The 18,431-nt window shown below is 37.6% G+C and overlaps 2 protein-coding genes across 7 annotated transcripts; both read right to left on the bottom strand.

Moving 5' to 3' along the window:
* Positions 1–1,233: 1,233 nt before the first annotated feature.
* Positions 1,234–7,683, bottom strand: LOC140785069 (U-box domain-containing protein 33-like). Of its 2 annotated transcripts, none has more exons than XM_073132777.1 (9): positions 7,088–7,683; positions 5,661–5,782; positions 5,285–5,406; positions 4,489–4,593; positions 3,817–4,249; positions 3,218–3,358; positions 2,542–3,069; positions 1,658–2,422; positions 1,234–1,581 (listed from the first exon to the last, which is right to left on the bottom strand). In XM_073132777.1, the coding sequence occupies exons 1-9, from the start codon at positions 7,326–7,328 to the stop codon at positions 1,390–1,392; spliced, it is 2,649 nt and encodes an 882-aa protein (XP_072988878.1). In that variant the 5' UTR covers positions 7,329–7,683; the 3' UTR covers positions 1,234–1,389. The 2 variants fall into 2 exon arrangements, with proteins under 2 accessions (XP_072988878.1, XP_072988879.1); XM_073132778.1 differs by lacking the exon at positions 1,234–1,581 and having other exon boundaries at positions 1,750–1,852; positions 1,957–2,422.
* A 2,628-nt stretch (positions 7,684–10,311) lies between these two features.
* On the bottom strand, positions 10,312–17,919 carry LOC140785036 (UDP-N-acetylmuramoyl-L-alanyl-D-glutamate--2,6-diaminopimelate ligase MurE homolog, chloroplastic). 5 transcript variants are annotated; one of them, XR_012108367.1, is made up of 7 exons: positions 16,004–17,919; positions 13,391–13,507; positions 13,073–13,248; positions 12,127–12,272; positions 11,174–11,382; positions 10,972–11,025; positions 10,312–10,549 (listed from the first exon to the last, which is right to left on the bottom strand). XR_012108367.1 is itself a non-coding variant. In XM_073132730.1 (5 exons), exons 1-5 carry the CDS (start codon positions 17,850–17,852, stop codon positions 11,364–11,366), a joined length of 2,307 nt encoding a protein of 768 aa, XP_072988831.1. In that variant the 5' UTR covers positions 17,853–17,919; the 3' UTR covers positions 10,695–11,363. The 5 variants fall into 5 exon arrangements, 1 of the variants encoding a protein (XP_072988831.1); XR_012108365.1 differs by having other exon boundaries at positions 10,972–11,382; XR_012108364.1 differs by lacking the exon at positions 10,972–11,025.
* Between the last annotated feature and the right edge of the window lie 512 nt (positions 17,920–18,431).

The raw sequence follows: 18,431 nt of genomic DNA, 5'->3' as shown, positions 1-18,431 counted from the left end.
TTTTAGTCATTTAGAAATAAAATATCTCTAATTAATGGAATATTCTTACGGTATTACTTCAAATTTAACCCGTGGTATTTTCTTTATATATTTATTAAATTATAAGGCTTGATTTGTTAATAGTAAAAATATAGGATGTAAACCATAATTTTATTAAGAAACTTCTATAAAGTATACAAAATTTCTACAAAATATGAAGTGCAAAGTAGTCCACCATTTTAAATACACAAGACCTAGCTGAAACCATGAACCAATTCAATGGCTATGTACCACTTGCCATATTATATTTAGTTAGCTTTTGATGCTATACAAAATCCAACCAGAAAGGCATTCAATGTTACTGTATACGATCTATTATTGACTTCCCACCTTCTCAAGTTAGTTGTGGATAGGGTCCACAAAAATTGATGGATCTTTATATATGGTATTGGTGTGTAAACAGCAAGATGTCAATAAGATGATGACTTAAGAGAAGTTTTATCTTAAACTAAACTAATGCCTAATGTGGAATGCCTCCCTTAAAGATGTGAAAAGAAAAGAAGACTATATAGGAAATAATTTATCATATTCTACTTTATAATGGACTTTTAAGTTAAGTTTTTATATATAAACCTACCAAAATAGCAGAGCCACATTTTTCTAATAAATTATAAGTTTGTAGATTAATATATAAATTGAACATAGTTAGCCAAAATTATTCTTGTCATCCATGTGAGTTAAACATTTGCTAGCTCACCTACTAGCTTACCTAATCGTTGACCGCGAATCTTGCAAAAAAATGGATCGGCATATTAATCATGTCATGTCAGGTAGATTAAATGACAAGGGGGACATGACAGATTCCAATTTAGGCATATCAATCATGTCATGCCATGTCTTTTGATTTCCAAATCATTAAGTGACTTCCCGCCGTCGGCGGCACTCTTAGGATTTCAGTTGTCATTTTCGTTTCCTTTTCCTTTTCCTTTTGCTTTCTAGAGAGGGTTTTTCTACACTGTTTCTTCACTAGTTTGAGGGCAGAGGGACATCAGGGAGGTGGTGGAGTAGTTGTCGGGGAAGACGATGGACCAGTGAAGGAGAGGAAGAGGAGGAGGAGGGAGAAGACTATGTTGGATAATCGGAGAGAGAACGGCTACAGTGGTTGGTCCTCCGGCCTCCGGCGAGGGGAACGTGGGTCCCACGCCGCCCGACATATAGATTTAGTGGGCCGACGTGTGACGGCATGCTCCAGGATTATGGTACGGTCATGAAGAGGATCCACTACTCCTTTTGCAACCTTTTTTCTTCAACTTTCTGAGTGATTCGTAAACATAAATTACATATATATAATTGAGATGTGAGTGTAGAGTTTTGATAGCGGCAGTAAACAAAGATCGAATAAAGATGGGATCATATAGGCTGCTGCTGCTGTTGAAATTCTTGAATGACAGAACGGAGGGCGTGGTTTGGGATGAGTTCACAGTGTGAAAGTTTCAAATTAGTCATGGGCGAGGTATCATGCCCACCTTCAAGCCAACCTTTTATGGCCTCAGCTTCGTATGTGAATCCATCTGCTGCAATGTGGGGATCCCTCATGATCTCCTGCAATTCATATATTCACAAGGTTAAAATCATTTGGTAAAAGATCAAACAAGGCCGTGGATCAAATTAAGTTTACCTGAAATATCGGACAGATGAAGTAGGAGGGTACATGGGCATCGTCGGAGACTGCCCCAAAAGTTGGTGATCTTATCATATGCGAGGTAGCAGCCTCCATCAATGGTTCAATCACCCTCCCCACCTCCATAACATCAGGACGCTTCTTCCTGCTTAGCTGGCAGCATCTAAGACCCAGGTGGGCTAATTGATTAGCCTGCACAAAAGGCCAATCCCCAGCAGAGGCATCAATGATGGAATGTAGTTCTTTTTCTTCCAAGGCTTCCTCCACTATTGTCGCAATGCGAATTGGAGGTTTACCCGTCAGCAAACGCAGGATGATTATGCCAAACGAGTAGACATCGGATCTCGGTGTCAGTTCTCCGGTAGACATTAATTCAGGGTCCATATAGGCGAATGTTCCCCTGGGGTTCGTCGTGTGGTAGAGTGTTGTGGCGCTGGTGTTCGACTGAATTAGGAGACGGCAGATTCCAAAATCTCCAAGTTTGCTCAGGAAGTTGGCATCAAGGAGAATGTTGGCCGGCTTCAGATCGCCGTGGACCACAGGGTGGGGCTTGTTCGAGTGTAGGAAGATCAGAGCAGAACAAATTTCCCTGATGATCCGGGTGCGAACCTGCCATGTGAGGGGTGGGGTGTTGTTTGCACAGACGAGGCGATCTTCGAGGCTTCCATTAGGGAGAAACTCGTAAACGAGTGCCCAAGCTTCGCTACAGGCTCCTATGAGGGTGACAAGGTTTGGGTGCCTCACTCTACTTAGAACAGCAACCTGCAATTCGAAATTGATATTGCAGATATTTCTAGAAGTGAGACTCTAAGAAAGAAGAGCAATTAGCTTCAAAGGGGAGGGAAATTAGTTATTTGAACTTTAACATTTTAGCGCACTACCTCTTGATGGAATTCTGATCTGCCTTGCAAGCTTTGAGGATGCAACATCTTAATAGCCACCGTAGTGTTGCGAAGAGAACCCTTATAGACACTACCAAATCCACCTTCACCTATCTTTCGTGACTTGCTGAAACTGTCAGTCGCTTGCTCCAGCTCAACAAAGGTGAATTCAGAGACCAATGCCTCATGAGAGCCTGAAACCATCTGCTCTCTTTTATTACGTAATTCTTCCGCGTCTTTAACCACATCATCTCGCTCATGCTGCAACTGATCATACTCTGCTTGGAGTGAACTAAGGAGGTATCTGGCCGCCGCCAATTTATCTTCTAGGTCCTTGACAGCACGATCCGAATCAGCAATATGTTGTTGCAGTGCTGATTTCTGCAAAGTTGCCTTTAGGAGTTTCTCGGAGATTTCATCTCGCTCACTTCTGAGTTGTTCCATTTCCTGCTTCTCTTTTGCAAGCATTTGCTCGATTTCTTTCCTCTGTTTCACCTCTTTCAAATATAAAGCTTCTGATGCTCTAACCTGCAAAAAAGTTCGGCATTGATTATTTATATCTATCAATCTATGTGATAGATCAATGACCTTCCATAGCTCTAAAGATGCCTTTCATGATTTCATCTACATGCATGAGCAATAACATATTTACATCACATAACAAGAAAAGCTTTACCTTCTGGTGAGCCAAAAGGGATTGCCTTTCAGCTTTCTGACGCTTGCGATATTCTTCAAAAGCTTCAGTTTTTAAGTTCTCAACTTCTGCTTGGGCTTCTTTAAGTTTGTCATATACATTAACTTCCAACACCAGGTCGACCTGTACAATACCACTCATTATTTTCATACCAAAAATAAATCTTGTTCAACTAAAGAATATTTTTAAAAAATTTAGATGATTATGAGTGATCCCAGATCATTTATTTGGTTGCCGGGAGCTTAACCCATATTATGTCAATCAAAGTAACAATGACAAAAGGAAAGAGGCAAGAAGAATATATCTACCAAATGCTATAAGATGAATTTAAATGATGTGAACACAACTAGGAGGAGAAGATTCGGTAGAGAGACAAATTATACGCATCAGCTATTGTCACCTAAACTATGCCCTCTACAAACTCATGAGAACTCCGTTTTAGACAACTTTAGGATTGGAAAGGCCTTCCCTGAAAAGTACAAGCACAGATTGCTGGTATAGGTAGGAAGAGGAAGGCCAACCATAAGTTCCTAGTTTATCTTCAAAATAACAAGTGATATGATGACAGAAATAGTGCTCACCAATTCATGACGTGGAGATGCAAATTGAATATCCTCATCTGACTCATGCACTGAGGGCAGCGGTAATTCATTCTCATCCTTCGGCACTGACGATGATCCTGAGTTGCTAAAAACATCATCATTTGCTGACGATGATGCACGTCCTGAACTATTAGAGCTCACAGAGATGTGGTCCCAGGGATCGACAAACCTCCCTTCCTTGCTTAATCTGTCAACTGTAGTTTGAGCAGATCCACCTCCCTGACAACCTGATATACTAGATATCGATCTATTCCTGAACTTATCTTGATTAGGGCCTTCCTCATTAAAGTTCAACAGGCTAGTGCGCCATGGAGGTAGTGACAATGATTTCATTTGGTCTGACAGGCTCGACGTTGAGCTTAAGCTGGTTGCAGGTGACGATGCTATCCCGTATGAAATCATACTACCCTCTCTGTTAAAAGAATCCAACACATACAACTATAAGAGAAAAAAAATTCTAATTTCACAAATAATCACACAGATATTGGACAATAGAAACACTAACAGGATATTATCCAGTTCCAACAAGAGCATACAGGAAGTGCCGGTAATGGATATTCTAATTGTGCTAGCAATGAGCATTATAGTGCTATTGGTGGATGTTCCAATCAAGTAACCCAACAAACCCTTTATTTGAAAGCTTAACCATACCTGGTACAGATTAGATTTCCTTTGCAAATAAACCATATTTTGCATGATGGATCAGCTCTCTGCAACACACCGATTGCTGTCTTTGACCTTGGTTCCTTCATTTTCCTGAAAATTGAGAACCTTGTAAAACTGGAATTCAATAGTTCAGGAAGCTTAATACTTAAAGAACATTGGCTAGTTAGTTATTTGCTGTCCATAAAATAGCTAAATCATCTGAAGACTGTTTATCACTATAGAAAATGAAGTTCTAACGATTCCTTAGGATGAAAAGAAGTTTGAAATAGACTCTTTCTTTTGTGGCAGTTTCTGCCCCATGTGCGGTAGAGGAACTCTCCGCCCTTGATTTTGTATGATCTCTTAGGCTGAAAGCTGCCACCCTCTTATAATGTCTATGGCTTGCAGGTTCTAGTAAGCCATTACCATAACTACATTCTTATAATTCATAAAAGATCTGTCAATTTTAATCGCTTTCCTGAATTATAAATTAACAGAACTGCAATACTGCTTAAGCTCTTTTAATTTTCTGAAATACCATACTTCAGACTCAAAAGATATCTCACATGCAACCATGATCATTAACCAACCAAACATATGATGAGTATTGCTAACCTGAGTTTCTTAACCTCTGTATCTCTTAGGCATGGTTGTTGATACAAGTCATAGAGAAAAAACACCTAAAGAATTAGAAGAAACTAAGACATCCATTGCTTTTTGACAGATAGCGTTTATGTAGCTGAGAGATAGAGAACAGTCATTTAATATGACAGATATTAAATATAGTCAGATCAGTTCATACCTAGAGTAGTGCTTATCTGCTGCTGCCCCCATGACAAGTTTGGTGATCCCATGTAATGAAATGAGTTCTTCAAGCCCTTTAATAATATCATCCATCTCAATTACTAGTTTCTCAGTCCTAACCTGGAAAAAGAAAAGCAAAGACTTTCTTATAAGTTATAACCATGATGTAAGCAAGAACCTTTAGGCTTTACCTTTCTTTCCTGGTATATGTACTGGAGTAATATCTAGAGATGTGTTAAACCTAACCTTTGTCAAATACATATGGTCAGATAAAGAGAACGAGGGGTTAGTATGTCTTAATTTGATTACGATGCTATTGCCCTTATGATGGAAAAGTTACTTAACAGAAGAAGGATGAAAAGCATGAAATGCACCTTTAGTTTCGAGCATACTACAAGGTACTCATCTAAGTTCTTTTCCATCTTCTCCCTCTCACCCTGTCTGTATGCATTGACCTGTTGTGGTATTAGTTGGCTAGCGCGAAACTTGGTCCCCACTGAAAACAATACAAAACAAGATTACAAATGAAAAAAGTACTTGGAATAAAAGCATGCTCTAATAGTACACAATAGGATTATGAAATAGAATCAGTTCATCAGCAAACTTATTTCCTGTGTACCCGTGAAAGAAAGTGACCTATTGAATTAAATGATGGAAATAAAGGTGTTCGTTCACAAGGCTTCTGCTACAAGATGTATCAAGCCTTACATCTGCTGGAGAGGCTACTTTCAATGACTCAAGAACAAGAAACCAAGGTGCTAGTTCAAGCCTCAGTCACAATAAGTGATGAATTTTCCGGTATGAAAAATATAAATTTGTACTAGTAGGTTGTTCTCAGGAAGGGAATTTTAGCTTGGATTCTTGCACCACATATAATAGCATGATCTCTGTTCCTACTTAATAATAGATCACTTCTAGTTCTTGAGCTTTTTAGTGAAAAGCCTAACGGGATTTCCTTATTTTTCACCTACTTCGACCCAAGTAGAGGAGCAAAATTACTTGATCTACCATATATGACTTCAAAGACCACATATGTGGTGGTTTACATATCTCTTGATCTACCATATATTACTCTTAGTTTTCCAACTTCTAAAGAACTCAAAAGGTCATCATAACTCTAAGCCATAGATAATATCTAAAGTCACATCAAAACAAAAGCACCCATGTTAATTATTCTTAAATTCTACACTGGCAATTAATCTAATTGGCTAGTAAAATGAATTAGCTTATATTTCATCCGAAACATAATAAAGACACTAAAGAGCTGAACACTCTCTAATGAGCATATCAATTATAGCAAAGAAAGAAAAGGACCTCTTAGTGGATGTTGTTGACTAGTTCTAATTGGAATTTTGGGAATTCATCAGCTATCCACCATATTATACATCTAAGGGAGTGGAGCTCATCAGCAAAAGTGAATTCCTTGCTACAAGCATAAGGACTGCAGAGTACTAATTAATAGATGGCAGTGATTCTATTATGAGCAACCGCATTGTAAATCATAATTCTATTATAGTGATTCCAAACTATAGAAGGTGGCAATTCTTTTCAAACCAACTTTACATCCACCACATAATGCATAATTAAAGTTGCTAAATTTACGAGGCTCTAAATAATGCGAAAGAAAATCACGCCATGAAGAGCTGTAAATTGAGAAATTTTGCTTTAAACCAAATCCAACCAACAGACTCATTAGCTATCAACAGTATGCACAAAAGCTAAATAAAAGAATCAATTAAAGACGCTCCAATTCCCTTTCTTTCGATGCGTGATACTAAAAAAAAAAATTTCTAAAACATACTCATAGGAATCATCTGGGCAGGGACATGGACATGGGTGATGACAATCTTCGCATCCTTGGAGCTGTTCTGAAGAACCCACGTCAGAGTCGACTTCCCATACTTGAATTCCTCGGCCACGGCCACATACACCTTATCCTCCATTGGGTATTCCCCTGGTTCCTCGACGATCTCTCCCATGCCGCCTACCGCCGACCGGGAGCTCCGGTGGCTCCCGGTCTCCCATGCATGCCCCCTATCCATCTCAGGACTAATACCCAGTTCTCCAAATAGCAGATAAATAGGGACAACAAGACCGACTCTTAACTCATTCCTGGACTACCAAACATGGAGTAGGTTCGGAATTCTCGCCTTTCGTGTAGTAAAGGAAACAGCTGTCGTTTCCTAGGGTGAAGAAGCGGGAAATATAGAACAAAAAGATGGGATTTTTGTGGCAGTGGCTTTCCCTATCACCTCTTCTTCAATGAGTTTCATATGGGTTTTGCTCGGAATTTGGAGGGCAACTCGGCTAGACACTTCGACCATGGGATTCATATTAGCAACTGGGAGGTGTCCGGAATGAAGCTGCGATGACTTCAATCACAAAAGTCAACTCCCCAATAGGAGGAGCAACAAGACTGGGCATATTCTTTCCTTAAATTTTTTTTTTTATTAATATCCCTATCACACATTCGATCATTTCACGTAAATATAAAAATTTTAATTATTTTTACACAAATATAGTTTGATTTGATGATGAGCTTATTTTATGAGGAAAAAAAATTGTATATATAGTTAGTTTTGCATTAAAAAAAAAAAACTAACCACGTGAGGTAAACTCGGTGAAAATTAAAATCACGCTAAATCATATTTGAATTTATTTTGCATAGTTGAATTGGAAGAAATATTTTTTCTAAGAAAGTAGATACTTATTAATTAATCCCCCACGATTATAAAAAAAAATTGTACAAAATTATTCCGGAAAAGAACGTAGAAATAATCGCTTATTATATACTAATTTATAGTCAAATTATAAGAATATACATCGCATATTCGATGGTTACTTTTATTTATAGACGCAGGACTTGGCCTGAGATGGATTTTTTTTTAAATTTTTTATATTAAAGTTGGTTTATTAATTTAATATCTTTGTAGGATCCAACGAGGATAGTCCAGAAAATTGACAGAAAAAAAAGGAAAATTATGTCTGCATTATAATATCATATGCAATCTATTATGATCAACAATTTGCCTTAGGATAATAATCTACAAAATTAATGTCAATGGGGAATGCTTCAATATATATATATATATATATATATATATATATTATTTGATCCCTCTCGCATGTCTTTCTGCATACAAGTCACTTGTTCCATAAACTCACGTTCTAATAGATTTTTTTCAATGTTTTAAGATTCCAGATCTTTCATTTTTATTGTCGCTTGTAAGAAACTCTTGCTTATTTCATGATATCACATCATTATATCAGAGCATATATTTGTCTCAATCTGACTTTTGATTGGGAATTTATAGTAATATATGACCACCATTAATTTGATCCTTTGAGGTTAGAGGAGATACAACAACATAATTTTCAAAATCACTTAATAGAAAGTCAAAATATTCTCAAGGTATCTCTATCATTCCCCTTAGCAACAAGCATTTTAAATGATAAAAGGGTGCATATTTAGTACTATACTAGTAGTAAAAAATAAATTAAAATGGGAAATTCAAGTAATCCACCATTTGAAATGCACAAGACTTGGCTAAAACCATGAACCAATTCAACGGCCATGTACCACTTGCCATATTATATTTAGTTAGCCTTTTGGTGCTCTATAGAATCCAATAAGAAGGCATTTTATGTCACCATATATATTATCTATTTGACCTCCCACCTTCTCAAGTTTGTTGTGGATAGGGTCCACAAAAATTGATGATCTTTATCTATGGTATTGGTATGTAAACAGCAAGAGGTCAAAAGGATGATGTGAGACTATATCTTAACCCTAATACATTAGGTCTTGCTTGTTTACTTGATTTAGTAATTAAATATTTTTTAAATTTTTTTATATCTAATTAAATTTATTTTTTAAAAAATCAACACTAAACAATTAAGTTCGGGGCTTAGTCTCAAACTAAACAAGACCTTAAATTCTACCTCTTTGGGTTGTTAAATTAAGTCTTTATACCTACTAACACTCCTACGAAACACACTATAATTCAAACTCGTCAAGTTGATCGGCTGATGAAACTCGACCACGAGACTATAGTAGTGATCTACATCTTATATAGCTTAATAAACTTCTTAATAATCCCTACTAAATCTAACAAAGTCTAAATATTTTTACAAGACTTAGATTAGAAAGCCAAAGTTATTCTTGTCATTTCATATAAGTTAATGTCTTATTTACTTTAGAAATAAGATCAATTTAAAATAAATAAATTTTTGTTATTTTAAAAATATTTTTTATAAAATTATCATAAATAGCTTTTAATTTAGTATAAAATAAATTGATGAGATATATATATATATATATATATATATATATATATATATATATCAAAGATAAATTAGCAATTGAGTTAGTGTAAAATATAAAATATTATTTTAATAAATAATATTTATATTTTAGAAATAAAATTACTGTAATGTTTAGCTGTTATTTTAAAATAAATAGTTATTATTTCAAAAATTAGAAAAAATTATGGAGTGAACCCGAGCTAAAACGTTGACAGCGCCAGCAAGCATATCAACGTCATGTCATGTCATGTCAATAAATACACAAAAGTAAAAGGACAAAGGAGACTTTATTAGATTCCAATTTAGTTGTGACCTTTTAGTTAACGCAGGTGTTCCAATGACAAGATGGGAAGGTGCATCGCATTTGAGCATCTAGATCTTGTCTAAATCACCAATTGAAAGAAGTTATTTGGAAGGAAGTCGTTGATGGTTCAACCGTGTCACTTCTTGCCCCCACCATGAAATGGAAATTTAGGAAGAATGAAAGCAACGTCTAGTACAGAGAAGAACCAATGGCATATGGAAGATACACAACTTTCAAGAAGGCAAAAGATGCCTCACAATTCACAAATAATAGGAAGGTGAATTCAATCAGAACCCCAGGTGTTTTCAAGGGGAAGAAGGGGGGAAAAAATAGGAGAGTAAAGACGGGCACAAATGGGAACTAAGAAAAGAGAACTCAAAAGGAGGAATAGAGAGGCAAAACCACGACAGCACTAATAAACTGCAAGCTGATGCTTTCTTCTATTTATATAATTCCAAAAGGAGATTCTTTACATCCGGAATCAGTTTAAAGTGGGGTATACCGCATTGTCAGTAACTTAACAGTGTTGAATTGGCTCAAATGGAACTCCTCTACAGCCGATAAGTTAACCGTGATCCGTTATGAAGAAAAAATAACAAAACTTGCTTGGAATCTGGAAAGAAGGGCTCCTCAAGTGTTCATCTGCACAAGAGTCTGCAAGCATCCCCCAAAACAAAAAAAGTTAAATTATATAAGACAGGAATATTAGCTATTATGTCACACAGATGCAAGCCAATCCTATTCCATGGCATAAGAAAGAGTTGTTATCTAGAAAGAAGAAGAAAATTAGTTATTAAGATTTGTGGTGCAATTTTATTATTGTATTTCTGTATTTTCAAATAAAAGTTACACAGAAATACAATTGAAAGTGTAGTAGTAGACACAAGGACAAGGACTCGAATTCACTTGATGGTGGAAGTGCAAAGAGGAAGCAACCAGATGACCAAGCCCTCAAATGATGTTTTCATCAAGTTCAAAAGAGTAGGATTAACGTGTTCTCAAATGATGTTTTCATCAAGTTCAAAGAGTAGGATTTATGAGAGGGCGACAGAGTAGTTGCTTGGAAATGGTCAGACCTACAAGCAGCTTGCTTTCTAATTAAAAGAATACCCGTCTTCAAGAAACATCACCTGAAAGTTGTACAGATCAAGAAACAAAAGCTGAACAAGCTATAAAAATCCATCCAGTAAAATTATACTATTAGGTTATTCCTCATTCAGTTCGGGTTACTTAGCTGAACAGCATATGCCTGATGGGGATATATTAGTCAGCAAATACCTGAGTGTCCCTTCTTAGCTCATTACTCTTGATGAAAATTTCAGACCCCTCACCAGCTTGTTGGTTGACTTGCTTGACAAATGTTTAGGTTAAGCAGTCCTTGTGCCACGAGCAAAGGCAAATAGGGTCAATTAAGTGTTGCTCCTCTAATGACTGACTATCGAGCTCCAACTCCTCTGATAGGAAGACATCAGTGACTCTCAGGTAATCTGTAGCATGTGAAGCAAAATCAGAAAGAAGAATATGATTTAAAAATTTAATAGAAATTTAGTTATTTACTGCACAAGCATGACAATGGCAGCTAAAAGTAGAATCGACTATCAATCACTAGTCACTACAATAATATATTAGATGTGTGTCATAAATAGCTCATAATTAGCATATCAATATATATCAATAAGTCAAAAATATAGAGAAATAAATAAAAAATCCCGACCTTCATATAAATAGCAACTGCTTTTTCACACAACCATAAGTGAACTTTTGATTTTTCTATCTTAGTTGAGGCAGATCTTTAAGGTGTAAATCATTGTTTTCTGCATTATATACTCAACACAACAAATTTACAAAGAAATATTGAAGCTCTATAACTTGCCTGAAGTAGCATATTCCATATGGACACTAAAATGGAAAAGATTAGCCTTGCTTATCTGACTGATCATGAAAAGTGACTCTAAGAAACACAAAACAACTCTCTTTGCAGATGAAATAGCCAAAGATCTATCTTATTTTCAGATAACAAATGAATCAAAGCAGTAACAGAGGAGAACTATATCAATTTTAAGAATTTATTCTGGAAACATGGTTTAACTGAAAAATAAATTTCAAAATCAAGAAACAAAGAGAATGGCGATAGATTGAATACCGCAGCTCCAAAGGAACCACATGAAAATTTTATAGCAGAGATCAATTTAATAATCACAATATATGCGTTGTATGGAAAGCTAACTTACCTCCATGGGAATTCACTGGTGTCTATTCCAGCTTGATGCAATTCATCAACATAATGCAGTGCTTCTCTGCATTCTTCTCTGTCATCAAAGAATTCTTTTTTATCACCTTCAATTTGATATGTTTCATGCCCTTTGCCAGCAATAACCTGAAGGGTGTATTATTGATAAACCCAGAAACACAGAGATTAGGGATGGTCCAGAGGAAGTTTTAGCATAAGATTTAAACAAAACAACCAGAGAGAGAGAGAGAGAGAGAGAGAGAGAGAGAGAGAGATTGCGGTCTAGAAAGTGAGACCTACCATCTCCCTAGAAGGAAAGCAAAGTAACCATTGAAGCAAGTTCGGATAGTAAGATGCCTAGCTTTTGCAGCCATCATTGAAATTAGTTTACATAGTATGCTACAGAAGCACATACTGAAAGATAAGTTCTTACTGATTTTAGTCAATTACTTTACTACTTTAATATACAAGTAGTGATCTAAATACAAGTACACACATCATATATGACTACAAGACATTTCAGAATCAGACACTTTGCATGTCAATATAGTTGTTTTTTTAATTAGGCAAGTTCGACTTGTATCTGACAATCTGACTAAATTAATTATATATCCAACTAGATGAGACTGATGACAGATTAGCGACAACCGTTGCAGCTACTAAAAAATTTCAGTTGCAAGAAAAAGAATGCTCAATGGAAATGTTCTACCAACTGACTAAATATTAATTATGACAAAGACCTGCATTTAACTAAGAATTTGGGAATAAAAGGAAAGAAAGAAATCAATCAAATCAGTTTACATTTCACAGAATTTATGATCTCTTTGTTGTGGTTATAGATGCCAATTAACTTCTTATGGAGTAGTTTTTAACACAACATACTACAATTATATTTCATAGTTACTATTAGATAAATCTAACTAAGAAGGGAAGGGTTGAGAACTTACAACTATATCACCTTCCTCACCCATGGCAACAGCAGCTCGCACAGCTACTCTTCTAATGTCATGAAGGAAGAGCCTGTGGCCATTTGGGAGTGGTGGGTAGTAATCATTTTCCCCGTGCTTCAAATAATCTTGCATGCTCAATCCAACACCCGCCAACATATCATCTAAGATATCCACTGATTAAAAAAAGACAACCAGTATTACTTTTGTGGTAAAGTTGGAAGAGAAAACAATACCATGTTCCACAATATCAAAGAACTTATTCTTCAATGTACACTACTGGAAAAATCAGAGTCAGACTGCACTCAGGATACTTACAAGGGTCTTCATTCCCTGGATTATCGGATGTCAACATAACCACATCACTTTTATCAGTTGCAATTCTAGTCATCAGAGGTCTCTTGCCCCTCTCTGTTTCACCACAACATCCAAATACTGCAAATAGCAATAGAAAGTAGACATTTTTTCAACATCAAAAGGTGTTTCGTGCTGTAAGATTACTAACTCTAAAGTATAGACTATATAACTTTATCCAGTGTCTTTCTACACTACTAACAAATTTAACTAAGCTGTGCGGTCGTTTATTCTCGCAAAATTTTAAATTTATCCTTTTAGAAAATATCTCCTCCCAGTTAAAGATCTTCTAGGTATTGCTGTTGAGAAAAATAATGAATTTTTGTAAAAGAAAAAAGAAAAAAGAAGAAGAAGAGAAACATAATGAATTAGTTGTCTTACTGATATCTTCCATGTTTTTGAGTTTTTGAAGCCTATAATCTCAAAAAGTCACGTTAACTAACCAACTACTATAAAAACTTAAGTTGTTAAAAATTAATGGTTCTAATATTTTGTATTCTAACGATGCTCCTCACTAATGAGCTTGAGAAGTTTTAACAGGCCCAAGAAGTACATTTGAATTAAATGGGTGGAAGATTTATATTTTTCGATAACAAATGAGCCTGATAGGGTTTGAACTCATGGCCTCTATTTTAATACCATATTAGCTTACTAACTACTCTCAAAGTTTAATCTAATAAATAATAGTATTTTTTATATTTTATATATTAATATCCCTCCCAAAACTAACGATTACTAGTGAAGTGGGTATATTGACATTTCGTACATGAATTTGGTCTTACTAGTGAAGTGGTAGTAAAGGCTATTATAGTGAGATAATCAAATGTGGATGCAGATAACTACAAGGAGATACTATAGTGAAGCTTTTAAATAGAAGGTTTCAATAGAGTTCTCCTTTTTGGAAAGGGATGCTACATACAAGTGTTATTTTCAAAATTGAATATGCTGGGAAGTGGAAGATGGAAAGAGAATTAAATTCTGGAAAGACATTTGGTTTGGGGTAGTGTATTCTAGTCAATTTGTTTACAAAGTTGTTTGAGATTGCTTGGGATGATGAAGTGTTGGTGGCAGATTTTTGGGATGGTGAGCAATGAGTGGTAAATTATAGAAGAAGTCTGGATGAAGTTCTCAGACAGAAGGATTGGGAGATAGGGGAGGCACTTAGCTCAATGGTGATAAATGGAAATAGGGTGACGTATAAGATAAAGTGGAGATATGATAGTAAGGGGGTGTATTATGTCAAATCTTTGTATAAATTTTCTTGACAATGGGGGAGGATTCTTAAGATCATCCTAGATATGTGGAGTCTGAAGGTGCCTTTGAAGATTAAGGCATTTTCGTGGTTCATTTGTCATAATAAGATTTTGACAAAGGACAATTTAATAAAGTGGATGGGTAGGGTATAGTAGATGTGTGCTCTATGGGAGAGAAGAATATGCTCATCATCTGCTTTTGAAGTGTAAGTTTGTGAGCAGAATTATTAACCATATAAAGCCTGTTTTTGGTAATAGAATGAACTTGGAACATGTCCAGGATATATGGGATGTGAAAATTAAGCAGTAAGTTAAAAAAAATGTCTGAAGGATTGGTGGAAGATTTGGATGTAGCAGATCGAGCAGAGTTTTGGATTAATTACATCTTGACCTCCTCAACCATAGCACTGTATCACTTTGGCCTCCTCAAGAAAAAAAAGTAGACATATACATTTTATAAATTATTTAAATATATCACTAAGGCCTTTCCATCAAAATCCCCTTTATCTATATTTTCATATTTGACAAACTTAACAGATGAACAAAAATGCCGCTATTTTCCTTTTGTATCCTTCCATACCTTTTGTATCCTTCCATATTCTCCTTAGTGAGTTATATGACAACTTCTCTAAATATCAAACTTTAAATCGATCTCTAATTCCTCCATCCATTTAATTAGTTAATAATTTTATATAGTTCGGGGATATTTTTGTCCACTCCTTTTTGAGGGGTGAAAGTAATACGAAGTGATAATTGAAGGGCTCATAATTAATGCCTATAATTTGTATTCATAGAATGTGCACGTATACAAGGAGCGAAAGCTTAGAAGAAGGCTAAATTGGGTATCCGAGAGGAGAATCAAGGAGGAGAGGAGCTTTGAAGGAGCACAATTTGCATTGTTTTTTTGTCTATTTTAGTAGGGGCAAATTTATGAACAAAATTTATGCTACAACTGTCAATGTGGATTGTGAGTTTATTTTGGTAGGAGTTTATATGTTGTAGTTTTTTTTTTTTGTTTGTTTTTACTTTTTTATATTAGGTCCTCAATATCTAACAGCTGATAGGTCCTATATATCCAAGCATAAACTAGTCTCAATAATTAGGCCACAAATGAACCTTATTAATTAACTGTTCTTCTTATGGTAATATATTGTTTAAGTGTCTCTAGCAGCATAAAATTGAAAGGTTCATGCACAGTCAAATAGTTGGACAATCATGGATAGATTGATTTTTCTAGTGTTTATGTGCACGAAGACAAATGGTATGAATTAACATGATGCAGGAACAATATAAGTTTGAAAAATGAAGCAGAGATGTGGCTAACCAGTAATGATTCTCCGGGGACCCAGTTCTCTTACGGTGTCCAGAAGTCTTGACAGACCATCTGGTGTGCGTGCATGATCCACAATAACCCCGAATGCTTGCTCTTCATCTATAAGCTCATACATACCCGGAACAGCATCGACCTCCTCAATGCCCCTCACAATATATTCCAGCGGTGCACCCACGGTAATTCCAACAGCAACAGCAGCAAGAATGTTGTATATGTTGTGTCTCCCAAGTAAACCAGAAGAAATCTCAAGTATCCCCTGAGGCGTTTGGACCAAAACCTGTGTCTCAAACAAGGAAAGCTCATACTTCAATGTGTGCACATCGGCATTCTTGTTCTCCATGGCAAAGGTCACAACTGGCACATCTGGATTTCCCTGTGCAACAAAGTAGGGTGCGTTCGGGTCATCAATGTTGACAACTTTTCGGTGGCGTTCTGGATCGACCATCTTTGCAAAGAGCTTGGCCTTGCTATTCCTATATTCCTCCTCACTCTGGGACTCATGCGAGTCCTTTGCGAGGTCTGTGAAGACTGCAATATCAAAATCTATCTCATCCAACCTCCCTGGTGCCATCCCATCAGAGGAAGCCTCCATGACGACCGCCTCAGTTCCGTTATGCACCATCTTTGCCATCAGTTTCTGAACTGCAACTGCATCAGGGATTGTGTTGGAATCTTCCAATTTGTTGTCTCCATGGACGTAATGCCCAAGGATACTCATCATTCCGGCCCTCAACCCCATTGCCTCGTACATTGCCTTGATCAAATGAGTAGTAGCTGTACTCCCATCAGTCCCTGTGACCCCAATTACTGATAAGCTATTCGAAGGGTACCTAAAGAAGGAAGCGGCTAGGATGGGGAGCACCGAATTGGTGTCATCCACAATGACAACAGCCTTACAGCCGAGCGTCTCGTCTATATTTATCTCCTTGTCGGCGACCACAGCCACCGCTCCTCTCTTATCTGCCTCAGTGAGGAAACCCAACCCATCTGTTTCCGACCCATTGCAGCAGACGAAGAGGTCTCCGGCACTGACCTCTCTCGAGTCATGATGGACTCCGGTGATCGACACCTCCAAATCCCCGTACACCGACACAGGCACAACCCTGCTCTCGTCAAGAAGCTCGGCCAGCGTCATCTTGAACTGGGGCTCAAGAATTCTTGCTCGGGACTTGCCGAACTCATCAACATCGAGGTCGAAGGATGAAAGCAGCGATGATGAGGAACCGTTGGAGCCCAACTCGGGGTCATCGGCCACGGCATCCTCCGCATCGCCTTCGCGGGCTTCGTCATCGTCGGAGGAGATGATAGTAAGGCCCTGGAGCTCTCCAATCTCTTCGAGGTCGAGTACTTCCTCCGGAGTGAGCTCGTCGACAGTGAGTTCCTCCAAAGGCGGCGCCTTTTTGGTGAATTCTTGACGCTTCTGGGCTATGGCGCGGTCGATGTCACGGAACAGCTCGTCCTCGTCATCAGAGGAGGGTTTTGGAACTGGAGGAGGAGTGGGAGATGGGGATTGTTCGTCGAGGGCGAGAGAGGAGAGGAAGAGGGACTGATCCTTCTTGAACTGGGAATCTTGGCGGCGGCGTGCGCGGTCGACTTGGCGCTCGAACTGGTCGAGGCGGGAGAGGCCGTGGGATGAGTCCTCGGGGGCTTCCGGTGGCTCGTCGTCGGAGGGGAGCGGGTGGAATTTGCCATCACGGCCGATGGCGGAGAGGGGAAGGAGGAGAGGGCGATGGTAACGGTGGACTAGGAAGGAGGAAGAGGGGGAGAGAGGTAAAGAAGGGCGAACGATGGAGAAGGAGAGGAAAGGGGAGAAGGAGGAGGAGGAGAGAAGGAAGGCCATGGATGAGGGAGCGAGTGCTAGACTGGGAGGGTTTAAGGGGGAGGCAGTTCAAAGCTCTGTGGATTAAAAGCGAGGCTTCCAGTTCCAGTTGATAGCATGGCAGCGTGGCGGTGGATCCGATAACCCCAAACCCAATAAGAATCAAGGATTTGCATATTAACGGGTTCGAAAGAATGCAGGACGCCCACCCGATTTATACTTGAGTTATGGTCGACTCTATGCCCGGTCAAATCGCTCGACCCACTTATTCTAGGTCGTGCCCAAGTTTTCTTTACCCAATGGGCCGGGCGGAACTAAAAACTGTAAGGCTGACTGACGTTGGGTCGGGTTTGGACTCGATGATCTTCGTGCTTCGTTGTAAAAAATAAATTAAAATTTTAACTTATTTATCTATATTATTTTTATATAAAAAAATTTCTATTACAAAAAATTATTAAAGTGATACATTTTATTAAACTCTATTTTCTTACAACTAAATAAACTCTTAATTTGTAGTCAAAATAATATTGAATCGAATTGGACTTAAGCCTTTCAAAAAGAATTGAGTTTAAAATTCTTTTCGACTCGAATCCGAGCCAA

This window comes from Typha latifolia, chromosome 3, assembly GCF_019914945.1.
Source record: "Typha latifolia isolate L0001 chromosome 3, TyphaL0001v2, whole genome shotgun sequence".
Taxonomy (NCBI): Eukaryota; Viridiplantae; Streptophyta; class Magnoliopsida; order Poales; family Typhaceae; genus Typha; species Typha latifolia.
The sequence above is the reverse complement of the archived record's forward strand: the minus strand, read 5'-3'. Positions and strand labels throughout refer to the sequence as shown.

Coding starts and splice junctions, on each gene's coding strand:
- LOC140785036 (XM_073132730.1), bottom strand. CDS start 17,852: ATGGCCTTCCTTCTCTCCTCCTCCTCCTTCTCCCCTTTCCTCTCCTTC. Junction 13,249..13,390: donor TCCAGGGAATGAAGACCCTT/GTAAGTATCCTG, acceptor TTTTTTAATCAG/TGGATATCTTAGATGATATG. Junction 12,273..13,072: donor GTGAGGAAGGTGATATAGTT/GTAAGTTCTCAA, acceptor TACACCCTTCAG/GTTATTGCTGGCAAAGGGCA.
- LOC140785069 (XM_073132777.1), bottom strand. CDS start 7,328: ATGGATAGGGGGCATGCATGGGAGACCGGGAGCCACCGGAGCTCCCGG. Junction 3,070..3,217: donor CCCTTTTGGCTCACCAGAAG/GTAAAGCTTTTC, acceptor ACTTTTTTGCAG/GTTAGAGCATCAGAAGCTTT. Junction 1,582..1,657: donor TCATCTGTCCGATATTTCAG/GTAAACTTAATT, acceptor TATGAATTGCAG/GAGATCATGAGGGATCCCCA.